The 18064-nt window shown below is 34.2% G+C and overlaps 1 protein-coding gene across 1 annotated transcript; it reads left to right on the forward strand.

Moving 5' to 3' along the window:
- Positions 1 to 2354: 2354 nt before the first annotated feature.
- LOC123531889 (2-hydroxyacyl-CoA lyase 1-like) lies at positions 2355 to 17884 on the forward strand (the record flags this gene model as incomplete). The annotated part of the gene is made up of 14 exons (XM_053533208.1): positions 2355 to 2459; positions 2840 to 2880; positions 5248 to 5328; positions 5901 to 6051; positions 6609 to 6816; positions 7306 to 7441; positions 8982 to 9087; positions 10209 to 10292; positions 10445 to 10606; positions 11233 to 11333; positions 11976 to 12134; positions 15037 to 15141; positions 15662 to 15848; positions 16247 to 17884. Coding segments are annotated over 14 exons (1668 nt in total), but the record flags the coding sequence as incomplete, so codon positions are not given.
- Between the last annotated feature and the right edge of the window lie 180 nt (positions 17885 to 18064).

The following is an 18064-nucleotide window of genomic DNA, read 5'->3' on the forward strand; positions in this document are numbered from 1 at the left end:
GTATGTAAAAAGGGGACTTTATGAACGTTGACTGATGATAAATTCGAACCCTTTGTCATTTACAAAATTTTCTTGGTATTATTATATTGAAACTTTCCCCAAAAAGCTGCAACAGTCATTCCTGATCAAATAATGAAAAGTTAACAAATGTCAGGCCTTCATGTTTCGACAGTGAACATGCGCAAAAAAACACCCTCTTCCCCAGTAATTTTGGATAAATATTTTTTATACAAATTTATGCAAGTCATTTATTTATACAGAATATTTACCAATTTTGTTTTTGTTTACACCAGTTGGTGTTGTAAGTGGAAACTATTAGATGGTGTGTTCAATTTTATAAATAACTGATTGCAATCGAATATTTCCAAGGTGTTCGGCTTTATCATCTGTCCGGGTTTATCATCAGTACCAGTATATGCCTCTTTTTCGTAATGCCGAGCCTTCTCATTGATTTGAGCCTTTGGAAAATTTGCACTTGCAGCTATTTCCTGTTTCTAAATGTGGCAATTCATACGACAGTTAAACAAAAATAAAAAGAAAGGATTTGTTTCAATAATACCATATATAGCAAGTATTTTTAAAATGTACATGTATATAATAAATGACTGCAAGGCAGTAAAAAGGTTGAATAAAAAAAAACAAATTCACTTTTTGGACATACTTCCCAAGCTTTTTTGACCCTCAAGAGGGGTTTGCATGATTTCTAAGTGGGATACATGTACAGTACAATCGCGATCCTACAAAAAGCCAAGGGACCGGCCTTTTCTTTCGTAATATCGCATTTTCGTTCAAGCGTAGTATAGGAAATTTCATTAAACAGCACCTTAATATCTACAAGTCGTAACCGGAAGTATTTAAACATATGATTTTCGTATCGGAGTACATTTATACCAATGAACATCTGGGTTTACTACAAATCTTATTCGAATCTGGTATCTAGAATATTAAACGTACTTTTCTTTACTTTTTATTCACTGTACATAAAACATATAAAGAGTACACTGTTGTACGAGAACAAAAATCTCAATTGTATATTCTGATACCCTCAGCTACCCTTTACTGAATAGTTCTGAATAATAAAACGACAATATACAAACGATCAGGACTTATATAAATATTCTTTATGCAGTGATTGTTTGAGACGTATAGATATTGAAGCAAGTGTGACTGGTATGCCATCCGATCTAATAGTTATAGGAGAAAAAATTAACCACTAACTTGTGTCATAGTGTACAGTTATGTGTTTCGAAATTAATACTACGTTTTCACACATTAATTACTGTTTACGCCCAGCTAAATGATAGTGACACTTCCCACTCTAAAGTTTTTTTTTCACGCCGTTATGGAAGGTGTGAAAACTTAGACAATACAGGTATTCGTAAAATCGCAACTAAAACATGTTGAAAACAGTCTTTAAGGGCATAACAATACATTTGTAGGAGCGCATTTTTCGTTAAATTGCATTTTCGTAAAACCGCGACTTTGTAACATAGAAATAAGAAGAAAAGCAGCCGGGACCACAACAACTTTTCGTAGTATACCAGTATTTCGTTAAATTGCGATTCGTAGCATCGCAAATGCACTGTATTTGTAGTCTCAAGTGGGAGGTTTTTCACAGCAGAATGTTTTGCAGCTCATACTATAAAATTGATGTTTTTTTTACCTTACTTTGATTGTTTTTGACCTTAGTTTACCAGATAAATAGGATTTATAACCAAACACAACAGTTTTCAGGGTAAATAGCTACAATATGATTGACTATTTTATAAGTAATTGATTGCAAAATCATGTCAGTTCTTAATCAGGGTCGTTCACGGTTGATGCACCCATGTGTCGGCCTGTTGATCTAAGCTGCTATAATCGACGGTTCAATACATGGAACATGTCCCGCGGACATTGGCTAACCTGGCTGGTTTTGAAAGGGCAATCTATCACAACCATAACATCATAACAATGCCCCAAAGCTATTTTCATTACACATAACATTGGAAAGTATTCAAGTAGGGTTTTTTGAATGCTGATTGGGGTGATATGGTTTTGGCTTCCTAATTGGGATAATCCCGATTGAATCGGGAGGGTTGGGAAGCATGCTTGGGTTCCTTAACATTACTGACCAATCAGAATGGACTTATCAAATTACCTTAATCACAGGCATGCTGTTACCTAAATATTTTCAGTAATATCTCTGTACTTTTTGGCATTGATGTCTCTGAGCTGTGCTGACTAGTTCTAGCAGTCAACATGGCTTGTCCATGATGACATCACCTGTTTTTGTCTTAATTATTATCATGTAAGTTATGTACATAGTATTAAAACAACTTGTTTCAGAGTCCATGAATAAAAATTATTTACAGGGTGTGGAATATGTATTTGGTATTGTTGGAATCCCAGTCATTGAGGTGGCCATGGCCTGCCAGAAGGAGGGGATCAAATTTATTGCCATGAGGAATGAACAGGCTGTAAGTTTTAGAGAGTGTAATAACTAGTTTTCATATACTGTTATTGGACTTGTCTTGATATTTAACATTCAATTTGGTTTAAAGTAAGTTTTGGAGCGTTCACAGAATTGTTTTAGTTTGTGCATAATAGAGCTATTAAATTTTGAGATGGTTTTAGCAATAGTTAGATGATGTTATAACACAATAATGTGATTATTTGGGAAGGCATGGTCACTACACTCATAACCATACTTCTTTTTCTTTATGACATGTACATAATTATAACAAGTAAAAACAAGAAAATTTTCTCTGTGAAGACAATATTGCTCACATGTAGAAATTTAATCCTATATTACTCAAGTTGATCTTTTAAATATTGAGTGTTTTCTTTATAATTATAGGCATCTTATGCTGCATCTGCCATTGGTTACATGACAGGAAAGTAAGTATACTTCTTCTATATATATTCCTTCTTTATAAGCTGGCGAAGTAGAATTAGTATTTTATATTCCTGGGTGACTCATTTTCATGGATTATTTTAACGTGAATTCATGAAATTAAATTACAACAAACAAATAAAATTTTCATTCATTTTATCATGGGATGTTTAACCTGTAGCCTACTGGTGGTAAGTGATTCTACCTTTGTGACCAGTGCAGGCTGATCATGGTCTGCACTGTTTGCTATTCAGTCAGTAAATTTTCAGTGACACCCTTTTGAATAATAAATGGTACTGCCCAAATTGAATGACAGACCAGTCCATTTTAGAAATTTAGCTGGCTAAAGTTTAAATCCATAACTTTATTCCCCTGCAAAAGAGCTGTTTTAACTAAAGCAACAAAATTTCATGCTTGCAAAACTTAATGACTTCATAATATTCTTTTAAGGTGATAACAATAGAACAAAGGTATTTTGTAACAATTATTATTACGGAAGGTCGGTGGTTCTACTCAGGTGCCCGCTCGTGATGAAATAATGCACGAAGGGGCACCTGGGGTCTTCCTCCACCATCAAAGCTGGAAAGTCGCCATATCACCTATAATTGTGTCGGTGCGACGTTAAACCCAACAAAATAAATAAAATAAAAATAAAAAACAATTATTATTATTTTTTTTTTTTGCAGTATTATGGAAATGGATGAATTTGTTGCATATACACTATATTTAATTGCAGAGATGTTTCATGATGCTGCCTTAGTCTTGGGTTTTATCTGTGTTTATTTATAGTTCCAAATACTCATTTATGACCCTTGACTTCTAAGTCATACAATGAATGTAGACAAGATTAAGATGAGTCCATTGATCCTACATGAAATACTTAGTCTTACTACTTGCATGTTGTAAACATTACTCAGTAAACATACTGCTACAGCTGAATAAATACCTTTTTTTAATAGAATTACATGTATATTCTGGGAATTTATGTGTTTTTACTTTTGACACTTATCTTTTAATAGCAACCCCAGATAATCCAATAATCTTGTAGTCAATCAAGTAAAACCAGGTAAAATCGATAGGGTCATTAGATTTAACATATTATATTTCTTATTATTTCCCAAAATACCATAATAAAACTTACATATAATTATTCAGAAATGAATTATCTTTCAAATGGTATAATTCTTAATAAAATCTGAAAAAAATAAAGATGATCGATAATTAGTTAAAAATCAATTATTGGTAATTATCGATCAATCTTTAAAGTTTTAATGCTATTTCCATTTTTATCAGTTACAGCTTACTGTATCTAGTCTTACACAGTTGACGTTCAGAACTTTAAACTCACTTTTCTCAAAATTACAGTTGTCCTGAAAAATTTTCAAGTGTCAACAAAATTCAGTCATAATCTTTAAATTTTCACTCCGTTTCAGTCAGAGTCAACATAATATGACTGGTTGTGTTGATGTTGATTTGAAGTCCCATTAGTGAAACTTCTATGTTTTTACATCAATTTGTTAAGTAGGAAATATAGCTTACATAAATGCATGATCATGCATTCATAACAAACACAAAGCAAATAAAAGCTATGAAAAACTGAGTTTCAAATTACATTGTGCTCACAAAATATAGATAAGACGTATATGTCCTGTTTACATGTACATGTATATAAGGTTATATCAATACAAAAAGCAAAGAACACCTGCACCAAATATAACATTTAAGACAATTGGCCTCTTGGAATTTGCAATACCAAATTTCAGTTGTATTTTCATATTATGAAAATAAAGGACAAATAAGCCGCACCATGAGAAAACCAACATAGTGCATTTGCGACCAGCATGGATCCAGATCAGCCTATGCATCCGTGCAGTCTGGTCAGGATCCATACTGTTCACTTTCAAAGCCTGTTGCAATTAATAAAACCGTTAGCGAACTGCATGGATCCTGACCAGACTGCGTGGATGCGCAGGCTGGTCTGGATCCATGCAGGTCGCAAAAGCACTACATGTATGTTAGTTTTTTCATGGTGCGGCTCAGATTTACTCCGAGGGTTCTGTAAAAATTGTAGTATCTACTTGTACTACTGATTATATTAGTATGCCACTTAATTTTTTTGACATAGTTGGCAGCAAGTCAAGCCAGACTTAACCTTAACTTGCCAGCAAAGGCTTCAGATTGTCCAGTTTTAAAGTATCGTTCATTGCCATGTATAATGTCAACATTTCCATTTACATTGATGCTTAAAGTAGTTGTTGGCACCTAAAAGTTGAAGTTACCATACTACATAGCAGTTTGAGACTTAGATGTTTGACATGAAGGGCAAGTTGGGATACCTTTATTTCTAACATTGTGTTAACTGTACATTTCAGACCAGCAGGATGTCTGGTTGTGTCAGGTCCGGGCTTGGTTCATGCCCTGGCGGGAATGTCAAATGCCATGGAAAATTGCTGGTAAGTTAATAATATAAAACTGTAATGTCTTATTGAATATTCAGTTACACAAAACACAAATGCTGGTCCATATTTTAATGTCAATGCTGTGTTGATTGTAATTTAAAGTAGACAAATATATACCCAAGTCTGTACAGAACTTACAACTTATTTCAGGTAAAATGGTATGTAAGAAAGCATTTAATTTGATATACACAATGCTGAATGTTTTTCAAGTTTTAACCTATATGTCTACTCATAAAATGATTATTTACTTTTCTGGTTTCATTTGTCATTCTAATTTACCATTCTATGTACTTTTCATCCTGACATATTTGGGCCATGCCATGAGAAAACCAAGATAGTGGCTTTCTGACTAGTATGAATCCAGACCAGCCTGTGCATCAACACAGTCTAGTCAGGATCCATGCTGTTCACTTTCAAAGCCTATTGCAATTAGAGAAACCATTAGTGAACAGAAAGATTCCTGACCAGACTGTGTGGATGCGCAGGCTTGTCTGGATCCATGCTGGTCCCAAAGCTACTATGTTGGTTTTCTCATGGCGCGATTCACACATTTGCTCTCTTCCCAGGCCAATGATAGTGATAGGTGGGTCGTCAGAGCGTGATCAGGACAAAATGGGAGCGTTCCAGGAATATCCACAAGTAGAATGTTCTAGATTATACACAAAATTCACATGTCAGCCCAGTAGGATAGAGAGAATCCCATACTATGTTGAAAAGGTGATAATATATTTCTAAAACATACCTATTATCTGAACTTGCATTTTGAAATATCTTGAAACTAAAGTTGCAAAGACCATGATTGCAATTTGTCCAAAAAAAAAAACACCCAAGAAAACGAGACAATCTAGATTTTGACCAGTAAAAAGGTTTGTTTGGGTACTATTTTGAAAAAAAAAATGTGTTCATTTGAACCTTTCAGATGCTAAATTATGACCCATGAAGTTAAATAGGTCACGAAAGTAAGAAGTAGAAGAATTTGAATATACTGAATTATCTTTATTATATAATTGTACATGTGTTGCCTCATTCATGTATGATTTTATGTGTTTCAAATTTAATTTTCCGTCTTAGTTTTGAATTTTGTTTGATAAGAAAAAAAATTGGCAGTTTGTATAACACTCAAAAACATTGCCACCAAAATTTGGCAGTTTTTTTTTTTATATATATTAATGGAACACCATCATATTAAATCTTCTTGATTTCTTCTCATAAATAAAGTATGATTAAGTTCATGCAGCTAGGTATGTCAATTTGTAAGATTTTTTTGTCTGTAGGCATATAGAAGCAGTATATATGGCCGTCCAGGTCCAGTTTATATTGATATCCCAGGGAGCTTTGTCATGACCACAGTTCCTGAGAAAGATGTACGTTACGTTCCAAGATGTCCGCCACCACCAAAGGTCTGTGCTGCGACAGCCGATATCAAGAGAGCCATTGATCTCTTATCCTCGGCAAAGAGCCCACTAGTCATTGTTGGAAAAGGTAAACACCTTATTGAGGCAATCTATAGGAAGAAATGAGTGAAAAAATAAGTCCTGAGTAAAATTGAAAGAAGCAAATTGTATGTAATGATAATTATAACAATATTAAGAATGAATGAAAGTTAAAATGGCATAGTTTGCTATAACATGCGAGCAGTGAGATAATATGAGCATAATCAATGATAATGTCATCTAGGATCCATTTATCCAAAACAGAAGTTCTGTAATCAGAGAGACATTTTTTCTGTTCTTTATAATCTTCACATTGAAGAGAATAAATGCTACAGAGCTTTAAAATCATAATCATGCACAGACTGATTCAGTAATTTCTTGAGTTGGTAAAATTATTGATTATCAACTAAGAAACCAGACATGAAATGAAGTTAATCTAATATTGTGTCTTTTGTCTTTTTAAAGTGAATACATTTGCACCAGTGATTCTTTTGTATAAAATTCTGTCTTAATTTTGAAATGCTTTTAAATATTAAAGGTGCTGCTTATTCCCAATGTGAGAATGAATTGAGAACGTTGGTGGAGAACTGCAAACTGCCCTTCCTTCCCACACCAATGGGTAAAGGCACATTACCCGATGAACATCCACTTTGTGTAGCACCTGCTAGATCTAAGTAATTTTTTCTTGACATAAACTGGCATATACCCTCACGTGCCTGTGGACTAACTCTGTTGTACTCATGGGTAAAGGTTTTTTACCCAAGAATCATCCACTTTGTGTGGCACCAGCTAGATTGAAGTATGTTTCCATTGACAAGTGTTGTGTACCCTTTCAAGCCAGCAGACTAACCCTAAAGAACCTGTGGGTAAAGGTACTTTACTAAATGATAAAAATCAGTTGCATCAACCTGATGAAATTGAGTGATTCTGTGTGATTACTTAATATTAACCTTCCAGTAGGTTAGGATACATTACGCAGTGCACATCCATTATACATGTATATGGTACAAGTCAGATAAAAAAATGTGCTTCTGTGTCATGTATATGTAGAGAAAATTCATCATGCAGTAGCATGGTGGAAATACTCATAAGCAGTAAAATTTGATCACTATCTTTCATGACATCCTTACATGGTTGGAACCATGTCTGATGCACAATAAGCAGACATTTGAAAAGGATGACCAAAAGTGTTGGATAGTGAATGGATAGTAAATTGATAAACGTGAGACTTGAAATGTTTTTTACATAGAAACTTTAGGAGTTTAAATTTCTAACACACAAAGAGTTCACATTTATAATTTAGGGACTTCTGTCATGTTTAATTTAGTTGTAACAGTGACAGGTATTTATCATCATTTTGATGTCATAGTTAAAATCTGTTTACATTCCTTCATTTATCTTAATCCCTTTAATGCTGTTATCAACTGCCATGTTTATACATCCTCGTATTTGACTAGGTCGAATTCTAAATTTTGACACGGGGAAGCCCAGTCTTTAACTGTTCTAAATTTAGATATTGTAAGTCAGACAATCTAGATTTTGAACTGTTAAGAGGTTTGTTTGGGAACTTAAACAAATCTGTGTTAATTTGTATTGTCAGATTCTAAATTATGACCCATGAAGTTAGATAAGTCATGAAAGTAAGAAGTACATGAATTTGAATGTACTGAATTACCTTTATTAAGTATTTGTACATTTATTGCTTCATTCATGTATGATTTAATGCTTTTCTAATAATTTTACATTTTAGTTCTGAACATTTTGTCTGTGTAGTCCTTTGGCATTTCGTAAAGTAGTATGTGCTGAGCAGAAAAAGGTCAAAGTGAAGAATTATTTGAAACTACAAATGTATTAAAATAGTTTGTTGAAATGAATAAAATGTACTGAAAATAATTATACATTTTAATGACTGCTACAGTTGTGTATTTCTCATTTGTTTGACAAGTTGTATACTGCACTTTAATGTCTTTGAGGGAAAAAAATTATAATGTCTTAAGATATGATATCTTCAAAATCAAATAAGCCATTTTGGTATTCACTGTGTTCTTTAAAATTTGCAGTTCATAAAACCTTACATTTTCACACACGGCTGAGTATGTCACCCATGAAAATATTGCATCTGGTGTTCACTTGTGAAAGATATTTCAATCTTACACTGAAACAAACATATTTTTGTTCAATTTAATATCCTGTTTAAAATACTTTACTCTTCAGAGCATTGAAGGATGCTGATGTTATTTTATTGCTTGGAGCAAGACTCAACTGGATCCTTCATTTTGGAGCACCACCTAGATTTAGACCTGATGTGAAAATAATACAGGTAAGGTTGGCATATGAATTGAGAAGTAGCTTTATACTTACTCTCTCCTTGAGTATTAGTATGGTTAATACTTTAAACTATTTCCTGAGTCACACTTGATGATATCTAAGGAAATATATGTTAAGATTTTTGTATATATATATTTATAAAAAAAACAAATGGGTAATAAATGTTTGTTGTCCTTTGTTCCTTATAGTGTATTTAAAATGTTAGTTTTCAGAAAATGGATATTGTTAAGCATCTGATAGTTAAACTAAAGCGGAACTGAAAATTGTTTTGCAGCTTTGAAATGTCATGACATGTGCATTACTTTCTATAACTTCATTTAAGCACACCACTTTAAGACTGTAAGAAATAGTTCTTGAAAAAAGTCATGCATTTGAAGATGTGGATTGGGATATCAAGCTCTTGGATAACTGCTCTTGCAGATACTCAGCAGAGCCAAGTAACCATCTAAATAATAACCTTCAAGCTGGATATTCCCACCTGCAGTTACAACCATGCAGTGACAGATTATTAAGTGATTGTATAATTACTTTCTAATGTTGGCAATGTAAATTTTACATTATTGAGCAATATTTTTGACATCATAAAATGAGCCGTGCTATGGGAAAACCAACATAGTGGCTTTGCGACCAGCATGGATCCAGACCAGCCTGCGCATCCATACAGTCTGGTCAGGATCCATGCTGTTCGCTTTCAAAGCCTATTGCAATTAGAGAAACCGTTTGCGAACAGCATGGATCCTGACCAGACTGGGCGAATGCGCAGGCTGGTCTGGATCCATGCTGGTCGCAAACCCACTGTGTTGGTTTTCCCATGGTACGGCTCATTAATGTCTTAAAGTCTGTTGTTACATAATTTTGGGTGTGAGAGGGTGTTGTTGGAAGTCGGTGCTCTTATGATGAGTGGCTTATGAAACGGATCTTAAATTCAGTCTTCCTGAAAGTTCATTTTTAAGCCCTTCTTTCTTCAGAAAAAGTTGTCCATCTGGCTGGTGGAAAGACCAGGAACCTGTAATTACAGGGGAGGCAACTGACAGCTGGAAAATTTGCCCTATAACTTTATTTTATAAGGTGACTCACTGTAAAACCTAACTATGAGAATTCTATATATTGCAGGTTGACATATGTCCAGAGGAGATAGGTAACAATGTTCAGCCTGCTGTTGGTCTTGTAGGAGATTTAACATCAGTCCTTGCACAGGTAACTCTCGAGAGACACTTCATTTCATAACCTTGATTTGAATGTTAATCATTCTTGTCAGTTCTAGAATTTAGTTTTAAACTGACTTTTAACTGCATCAAAATAGTATTTATTAGAGCTAAGTATTTAGAAATTACTTGATGTAATTTTAGATGAATGAAGAGCTTGCTCGAAGACCTACAAAGTTTGTGTTCGACCCTGCTGCCCCTTGGTGGAAAGATCTGAATGAGAAACTGGAGAAGAACAGAATCAGTGTGCAGAAACAGTCTCAGGATAAAACTGTACCACTTAATTATTATGCTGCATTTGATGAGGTTTGTATAAATGAGCCTCGCCGGGTGAAAACCAACATAGTGACTTTGTGACCAGCATGGATACAGACCAGCCTGCGAATCCTCGCAGTCTGGGCAGGATCCATGCTGTTCAGTTTCAAAGCCTATTGCAATCAGAGAAACTGTTAACGAACAGCATGGATCCATGTGGGCCGCAAAGCCACTATCATAATGTTGGTTTTCTCATGGCACGGCTCAAATAAGTCTTTATACAGCAGTCTGAATTCTTTTATTTCTCACTATGCAGATATAAGTGCATCTTATATTTTTAGTTCATAACTATATAAGCTAAATAATAATATATGATTAATACCAGGAATAACCTACCAATCCCAGTCTTTTATGCCCCATAGTACTGATGCAACTGTCTGTTCATATGTCAGTTTGTTCATCTGTACAAACCAGATTTTACTATTTTGCAAACTATGAGAAAATTAACTCTTCTGCAGATATTAAACAAACTAATTCTGCTCAGTTTTGAACAGAAAAACTAATTCTGCTCAGTTTTGAACAGAAAAACTAATTCTGCTCATTTTTAAAAGAAAAGCAAACAAATTCTATACAGTTTTGAACAGATAAACAAATTAATTATGTTTAATTTTCAACAGGTTAACAAATTAATTCCTAAAGATGCAATAGTTATCAGTGAAGGAGCAAACACAATGGACATCAGCAGATCTTGTATACCAAATGCACTGCCAAGACACAGGTAATCTGTACATACTTAACAGAGTTTGAAAAACTGATTTTCTTGTCATTTAAATGAGCATTGCCTTTTTATTTGTGGATAGATAATGCAGTTTTGTTAGTTAGAAATGATATGGAAATCAAAGTATAAAGTTCAGATATTAAGAACAATCATTTAGAAAGTGACTACTGTCTTGGTTGTATTCAAATATAAGAACAATCATATATTATGTAAATATGCTGAAAATCTGTACAGCCAATACCAAATACACCATGGCACTAGCAGAACTAAACACAGTACTGCTGGAGTAGTGGAGCTGAGGACCATATGCCATTTTCACCCAAATGCCAAGAAATAAACTAACATGAACTGACTTGGCACTTACTGTTCCTTTCATTGTATTAAAACAAAATACCACAGTAGCATTTTGGGTAAAATAAATCTAAATCATATTGATAAATTATCTGTATAAAAATTGTATTGCAAAAGTATTTACTGAAATATGTCTTAAAAACAAAAACAGACTCATGAAATCTAATTCCACACAGTATCAGAAACTTTCCTTATGAGTAAGAGGCTTTGCACTGAAAAATGGAGGCATATATGCAATTTAGGTATAACAATATGGGGAAAATGATAATAATTTTTCTTTGTTAACTTCAGACTTGATGCTGGTACTTTTGGCACTATGGGTGTTGGTGTAGGATTTGCCATCGCAGCTGCAGTATACTGTAGAGACTATGCTCCAGACAAACGTGTTATCTGTATCCAAGGTGACAGTGCATTTGGGTTCTCTGGGTTCGAGGTAGAGACTGTCTGCAGGTATTTGTTTAGTATTTCAAATTTTTGCCCATATTGATTTTGAGGGTCACTAGGTCAATGTTCAAGGTCACATTAGCCAGGAACAGTTAAACATTTTTTTGATGATAACTTAAAAACGCTTGGGCCAACGGTCATGAAAGATGATAGAGAGTTTCATCATGACAAGCACATGACCCTTATTGATTTTAAGGTCAATAGGTCAAAGGTCAATGTTACAGTGACCCCGAATTTTTTAACCATTTCCAGACAATTTCTTGAGAAAGCTTGGGCCTAGGATCATGAAAGGGAGGTTGGTCATGACCAGTAGATAACCTTAACAAGATTTTGCGGTCAGTAGGCCAAAGGTCAAGGTCACATTGACCCAAAACATTTAAACCCTTTCTGGACGATACCTTCAGAATGCTTGGGTCTAGGATCTCGAAACTTTATAGGGAGACTATCAGATGACCCCTGTTGATTTTGAGGTCAATAGGTCAAAGTTCAAGTTCACATTGAGAACACTAGAATTTTTTTTTGCAGTTAGCATATAATTTCAGTTCCTTGTGCAATTTCTGAATGCATCAAGGGAGTGGGGGAGGAGGTGCATTTCGTGTTCAACAAGCTCTTGTTTCCTATGAAGCTGCTCATCAGAATTACACCAAACTTTGTCTGTAGCATCGTGGAATGGACCTTTTGTCGATTAATAATAATTTTATCCAACTCCTCGCTCTATTGTTATTCTGTTCATACCAAGGTCAAGTACTCACAAGCGGTATTACAAACAAAAAGCATGTGGTCTATTTTGTAAACTAGTTCAATTGTATTTGACAGCCCTGACTGGACAGTCTGTTTTCTGTAAACATTAATGATTGACAAATTTGAATCTATCCATGGTTCAGCTTGGCTGCTAAAAATAGAAGAAAAATCTGTCAAACAACTTCTTCTCATTTCAGGAACTACTAAAAGTTGATCGATAGATCTTCAGCAAATATGTATCATCCTTGTTTGAAATGCTCTGATATTTATGCTAATGATCCCATTTGGCCACTTTAAGGACAACAAGAGCTGAAAATATAAATAAAACTCAAAATAACTACTTATGAACCAAGAGATGTATCTTCACCTGTAGCTTCCTTGTATGGACCTCTCTCAATTTTATGCAGAAAGTTCCATTTTGCTCCCTTCTAAGCCTGTTAAAGTTAAATATAGAAAAAGTTCAAGCAAGTTCTCATGAAACATATGATTGATCTTCAGCAAACTTGGTCTGTAGCATCAATCAGGCCTCCTAGTGAAACCTTTAAAACCTTTAAAAACCTTTAATTTCAGAGCAAACCTTTAAAACCTTTAAATCTTCTGAAAAAACCTTTAAAACGACCAAATAGCCTGTAATTTTCACTCAAAAGCTATATTTTTGTTCAGACTGCTTGCCGTGCCAGTTTAAGCAAGTAATGGTTATGCAACTGTATTTCTTCCCCCTTTTAATATCAGACATGCCTATTTCTGATATCTGTGGTTTTAGAGTGTGGGTTTCCATATATAAATTAACTTTTTTTTAGTAAATACCTATATATATTATGTGTTTTCAACGAGAATTCCGACAAAAATAGCCTTTATTTACTCTTTATTTTTTAATATTTTACACTAAAAGGCCTTTATTTCAATAGATTGGAGCCTTTATAAAAACCTTTATTTTTGTTCAGGCCTGCTACGAGGCCTATCAATGGATCTCTCCAAAAGTTCAAATGGTTATGTTTGACCCCATTTGAGAATTGCTAGAGTGAAAAATGGAAGAAAAACTAAACGACTTCTTCTCATGAACATGTAAATGTATCTTTACCAAACTTGGTGTGTAGCATCTTTGTATGATCCTTAAGCAGTCTGTCAAATTTATATTAAGGATTTTGAAAGACCTTTAAACAACTTGTTTTAATGAATTAGATTATGGATTTTCACCAAACTTAGTATGTAGCTTTCTTGGATTAAGCTCTCTCATATTTGTTTAAATGGTTCTACATGGTCTCGTTTAGAGACTGCCAGAACTAAAAATAGAAAATACTAGATCTGTAGCATCCCAATATGAACTTCCTGAAAGTTTGTTCAAATGTTTGGGTTTATCCTATTTCAAGGGCTCAAAAAGCAAGAAATAGAAAAAAATCTTTAAATTATTTATTCCCATGAAGCAGATCTTCAAAAACAAAGTTGTTGCATCCAATGGGTCATGACATATATTTGAGGTCAAATGATCAAGTCCAGGTGAGTGATTTAGAGCCCCCTATAGCCGTCTTATTTTCTAATGTTTGTGGATGTTTGTTGTAGCTTCTGTAGAATTAGTAATGAACTGGGGCGTCAACCAATCCCTGAGAGGTCTGCAAATATTATGACAAAAAAAACAACAAAAAACAAAAAAAAATATGTAAAAAGGTTCAAGGAACCTCATGGCTCAGTATTTAAGTTGCTGACTTCAAATTACTAGTCCCTCATCAATGTGGGTTCAAGCCGCACTTGTTGAATTCTCTATGTGAGGAAGTGATGCAGTTGACTTATAGAAGGTTACTTGTTTTACCCAGGTTGGTTACGATGAAATAATGCAGGAAGGGGCATCTGGGATCTTCCTCTACTATCAATTTGTTCGTTTGTTTTGGGTTTAACACCGTTTTTCAACAGTATTTCAGTCATGTAACGGCGAGCAGTCAACCTAACCAGTGTTCCTGGATTCTGTACTAGTACAAAGCTGTTCTCTGCAAGTAACTGCCAACTTCCCCTACATGAATCAGAGTTGGAGGACTAATGATTTCAGACACAATGTCGTTAATCAAATAGTCCTGGAGAACATACACTCGCACGAGGATTTAGCTTGAAAACAGTACTGTAATAACATATATCTTTTTCAAAATACAATATGGCAAATGATTTTTACTTTCAGATATAGACTGCCCATTGTGTTTGTTGTTATAAACAATAATGGAATAACAAAGAGTTTCAATGAAGAGGTATTCAACAGTTTAGAAGAAACAGACAGACTTTTAAGGTATACATGTGTGAATACATTTTGAAATGTCCAAATAGATCATGTGTCCACATGATTACTGAGATAGTTATATCTGTATCCACAAGATCATCATATAGTTATGTCATTGTTCAGATTAGTTATGTTGGCATCCACATGAACATTTAAATAGTCCTCAAAACAGCAGATTTATGGTAGAATTTTCATCTTAAAAAGTTTGCTTAATGCTGCAAAGTAATCAGTTTTGACTGGCTGTTTGGCTGGAAATCTGCTAAACATATTGTTAGGTTGACTAATTGCCAGTATATAACTGAAATGATGTTGAACAAAAACTGACAAAAAAAAGAACAACAAATAAACAGAATTCCCAGATGTGAAAAAAAATAGTTATACAAATGTATACATTTAAACACATTAGAATATGGTTTGTTATTTAACATCTAAAACAGAAGTTGTAAGACAGAAAGTGTGAAATAATGTATGTGTGTAGTCACCCACAAACAAGATGGTATAGGGTTAAATTTGGATAAAATCATTTCAGCCATCCACCAACAGTTCTATCACCAAATGCAAGGTATGACAAAGTGCTGGCAGCATTTGGAGGCAATGGTTACTTCGTAGAGAAGCCGGAGGATATACAAAAAGCTCTGAGAGAATCCCTGGCTAACAAGAAGCAAGCTTCCATGTTGAATATCATGATCAATACAATGGCAGACAGACGTGTTCAGGTAATGGGAAATTTCCCTATCTGAAAATATGAGAATACAGAGTAATCTGAAAAAAAACTGTGTGACCCTTAATTGAAATGTTCCAGGCAATAAATTTAGAGGTCTCTGATGTAAAATCTAATTAGAAGTCAAAAGTTCAAGGCTGACTTGGACACAACTGTGTCCGGTTATAATACAACAGTTATGTTTGTCCACAAAATGCAATTTTCATTATGTTTCAAGATTTTTTTTTCACATGGAAGCTAAAATTTTCTTCATCATATATTTTAAGTGATATTCTCAACCTACATAATGAGCAAGCTTTATACATTCATATACTGATTTACTAGAAACATATAAATACTTCAAAGAGAAAATACTTTCCCTACAGAGTGATAGGATATGTTTTTAACTTTCAGGAGTTTTCATGGCTCGGATCCATTCAGCCTAGCAAAATGTGAGACCAGCATAATGTAAAACTTGCAAGATGTGAGAACAACATGTTGTGGGATCTGGCACTGTTCATACAGAGTTTATAGTTTATTTGAGTTCAAAATAATGTATTCAGACAAAAGTATCAAATCATGTTGAAAATGTGATAAAATGTATAGAATTGTCAGTTTAATAATGCATGTGGATGGCCTAAGTGCATTGTAAAAACTCTGGGCCCTTAAAAGGGCAAATATTTTTATCTCAACTATTAAAGAATAGGGAAGCTATCCTACTCGCCCCAGCGTCAGCGTTAGCTTTAGCATGAGCATCACACAAATGTTAAAGTTTGCGTACCACCCCAAATATTTTCAAAGTTCATTGAGATATTGCTTTCATATTTTGCATACATGTTTACCATCATGACCCCAGTCTGTAAAAAGGAGGAGGCTACTCTATCAAGCATTTTGACTGAATTATGGCCCCTTTTTGAATAGAATATGCTTATTGTAATGTTAAAGTTTGCGTACCACCCCAAATATTTTCAAAGTCCATTGAGGTATTGCTTTCATATTTTGCATACTTTTTTTACCATCATGACCCCAGTCTGTAAAAAGGAGGAGGTAACTATATCAGGCATTTTGACTGAATTATGGCCCCTTTTCGACTTAGAATATGCTTATTGTAATGTTATTTCAATGTTAAAGTTTACTCATAGCTTTTACTATCAAGCACTGAGAATAGTCGAGTGCGCTGTCAACTGACAGCTATTGTTTTCGTTATAAACTGGCTTTTAGTTGATTTAATGAATTAATGTTTACAGTGCTGCACAAAACGAATAACGTTTGCCAGCATTGTGGTGTTTAGTGTAGAGAGATGTATTTGAGAAAAATTGGATGAACTGTTTATTTTTTTGTAATGTATGATACTTATTTCATATTGCTGTACGATGTTGGCAATGACAGCAATGCAGATGTCTGCAAAAATGTGTGCATGAAATATTACTGTAAAGGCATATATTTTCACTAGGACAAAATTTCTTAAATTCAAAATCTTTAGTACATTTGTATGTTTGCAAGGTTTAATATTGGTGAAATTGTAAAAATGGTATCATAGTTGAATTTGAATTATACTAATGGTGAATGTTTATGTGAGGATGAATTTTTGCGAGATGTAGGGCCTTGCGAATAAAGTAAAAATTAAACCCTCACGAAAATTTCTGCTTTTACAGTATTTTATGTCGAATATCAATTACCATGAAGTAAAAGGTTTGATCACTTAGAATTTGAGATAATGAGTTTTAACTGTTATACATTTCATATTGTTTTACTTTTCAAGTACTTTTATAATTATATACAGAAAACATTCTGTATAATCTAGTAGATTTATGTTTTGGTAGCATGTTCTGTGCACTGGTATAACTGACAGTTTTTATACTTCAAGTGAGTACAATGACACAGAGCAACATTGTTCCAGGACGATCTGCAACACTGGGTACCTGCATCACTGGATATGTGTAGTTGTGTAGTTTGCTAGCTGTGATAATTATCGTGATAATTTTACATGATTATGTACATAATTATTTATACATGATTATTAAAATCTGACTATTAAATGATACATTTGTATGTACTCTTGTTTTAATTGGATGCTTTTTTCTCACACAGCTTTTGTACAGTCAGCCATGTTTAAACGAATCAAGGGGAGCAGTGGTCTAGTGGTTAAAGTGCCAGCCACTCAACCTGGGGGTTGTTGGTTCAAGACCTTCTGGGGTCATGACCATGCCTTCTCATATGACACCAGTTCTG

The sequence above is a fragment of the Mercenaria mercenaria genome, unplaced genomic scaffold (assembly GCF_021730395.1).
Source record: "Mercenaria mercenaria strain notata unplaced genomic scaffold, MADL_Memer_1 contig_2113, whole genome shotgun sequence".
NCBI classification, from domain to species: Eukaryota; Metazoa; Mollusca; class Bivalvia; order Venerida; family Veneridae; genus Mercenaria; species Mercenaria mercenaria.